Source organism: Cricetulus griseus, chromosome 6, assembly GCF_003668045.3.
Source record: "Cricetulus griseus strain 17A/GY chromosome 6, alternate assembly CriGri-PICRH-1.0, whole genome shotgun sequence".
NCBI classification, from domain to species: Eukaryota; Metazoa; Chordata; class Mammalia; order Rodentia; family Cricetidae; genus Cricetulus; species Cricetulus griseus.
Genome location: NC_048599.1, coordinates 89,449,170 through 89,450,998, shown reverse-complemented (window position 1 = coordinate 89,450,998; position 1,829 = coordinate 89,449,170). Strand labels below are relative to the sequence as shown.

The 1,829-nt window shown below is 34.4% G+C and overlaps 1 protein-coding gene across 1 annotated transcript; it reads right to left on the bottom strand.

Moving 5' to 3' along the window:
- Window positions 1-634: 634 nt before the first annotated feature.
- Window positions 635-1,573, bottom strand: LOC100770638 (olfactory receptor 8K3-like). The gene has a single exon (XM_027421194.1). The coding sequence runs from the start codon at window positions 1,571-1,573 to the stop codon at window positions 635-637; it is 939 nt and encodes a 312-aa protein (XP_027276995.1).
- Window positions 1,574-1,829: the final 256 nt, after the last annotated feature.

Below are 1,829 nucleotides of genomic sequence, written 5' to 3'. Positions count from 1 at the left end.
ATGCCATTTCATAACATAATGGCACGTGCATCTTGACAGTAAATAACAGCTCTTTATTTGAAGTTATGGCCAGCTCAATAGGACAGAAATTATGACTATAATCACAGTTAATTAACTGTGGCTAGTGAGGTCATGAATCTTAAGAGGAAAACCAATGATTATTTCCAATTTTAAAAATTGTAATAGGAGTCAGGAATGGTGATATACATCTTAATTTTAACATTGGTGAAAAGAGGCTTATGTACTTTAGTAAGTTCAAGACCAGTCTGCTCTGTAGAGAGTTGTAGGACAGATAGGGCAATCTCAAAAATAGCATGAAAATACAGTAAAATAAAAATGAGATGTGTACCAACAGCATGACATTTCCATCTTATTTATTTATCTGAAACTCATAAAAATTAAACCAATCCTTATACTTGTCAAACTTAGCAAGTTTCCTAGAAAACAATAAATTTCAATTAAAAACACATTTTCTATGTTTACTCATTTGTTTAGAACAATTAACAGTGGGTGAAAATTTTAAAACAATAGTTGAGTACATGTTGGATGATTGTTTTGCTTGCTATTAAACTAGATACACACATAGAAAAAAATGACTATAAAATAATTTATAGGATTCATTTTATGTATAACACTAAGAAACAATATTACATAATAATTTCCACAACCTTTCTAGGGCACATTTTACATCTTTGTTCCTAAGACTATAGATTAAGGGATTCAACATGGGGATAACCAGAGTATAAAAAATGGAAGCCACCTTATCAGTGTCAAAGGAGTGACTTGACTTGGGCTGCACATACATAAATATCAAAGTCCCATAGAAGACAATAACCACTGTCAAGTGGGACCCACAGGTAGACAAAGCTTTCTGCCTTCCTTCAGCTGAATTCATCCTAAAAATGGCTATAAGAATGAGTAGATAAGAAAAGAGGAGGACCACTAGAGAGGAAACCAAATTAAATCCTGCTGAAATCAAAATTATAATTTCAATTTCATGTGTATTTGAGCAGAGCAATGATATTAAAGGGAGACTGTCACAGAAATGACTAATGATCCTGTAGCCACAAAAGGGTAAAGCAAAAATTTTTACAGTGATTAGAAGAGAAATAATGACACTGTAGAAATAAGGAACTGCTACTAACACCCAACATACCCTTTGTGACATGATGACAGTGTAGAGAAGAGGCTTACAGATGGCCACATAGCGGTCATAGGACATTGCAGACAGAATAAAAAGTTCACAAATGATAAACACAAGGAAGAAAGTTAGCTGTGTTGCACAACAATAATTAGTGATTGTATTTTCATCTACAACAAAATTAACTAGCATTTTGGGTCCAACAGCTGTAGAATAACCAAGATCAGTAATAGCGAGTTGTCTAAGAAAAAAGTACATGGGTGTTTGCAGACGGGAATCCACCATGGTGAGGATAATCATGCCCAAGTTGCCCATCAGTGAGATCAGATAAATGATGAGGAAGAGTCCAAACAATGGTGCCTGCAGCTCAGGTTGGTCAGTGATGCCCATCAGGATGAACTCAGTCACCACTGTGAGGTTGTGGGTCTGCATCTGAGCTTATAGCAAACTCTCTTCTGGATTGATACATCAGTCCACTCAATAACTTTTCTGCATTGTCTCCTAGGAGAATTTGTGATATGCAAAACAAATGTAAATTAGGTGTCTCTGACTTTTCCAATTATGTTACTTGCAAATGAAAATATCTTTACGAGGAAAAAAAGAAAAAAATTAACTAGAATTTAAGAGATACAGAGATAGATTCGGGAATTTCAGTTGAGTCTTTTTTTAATAATACAGCACTAATTCA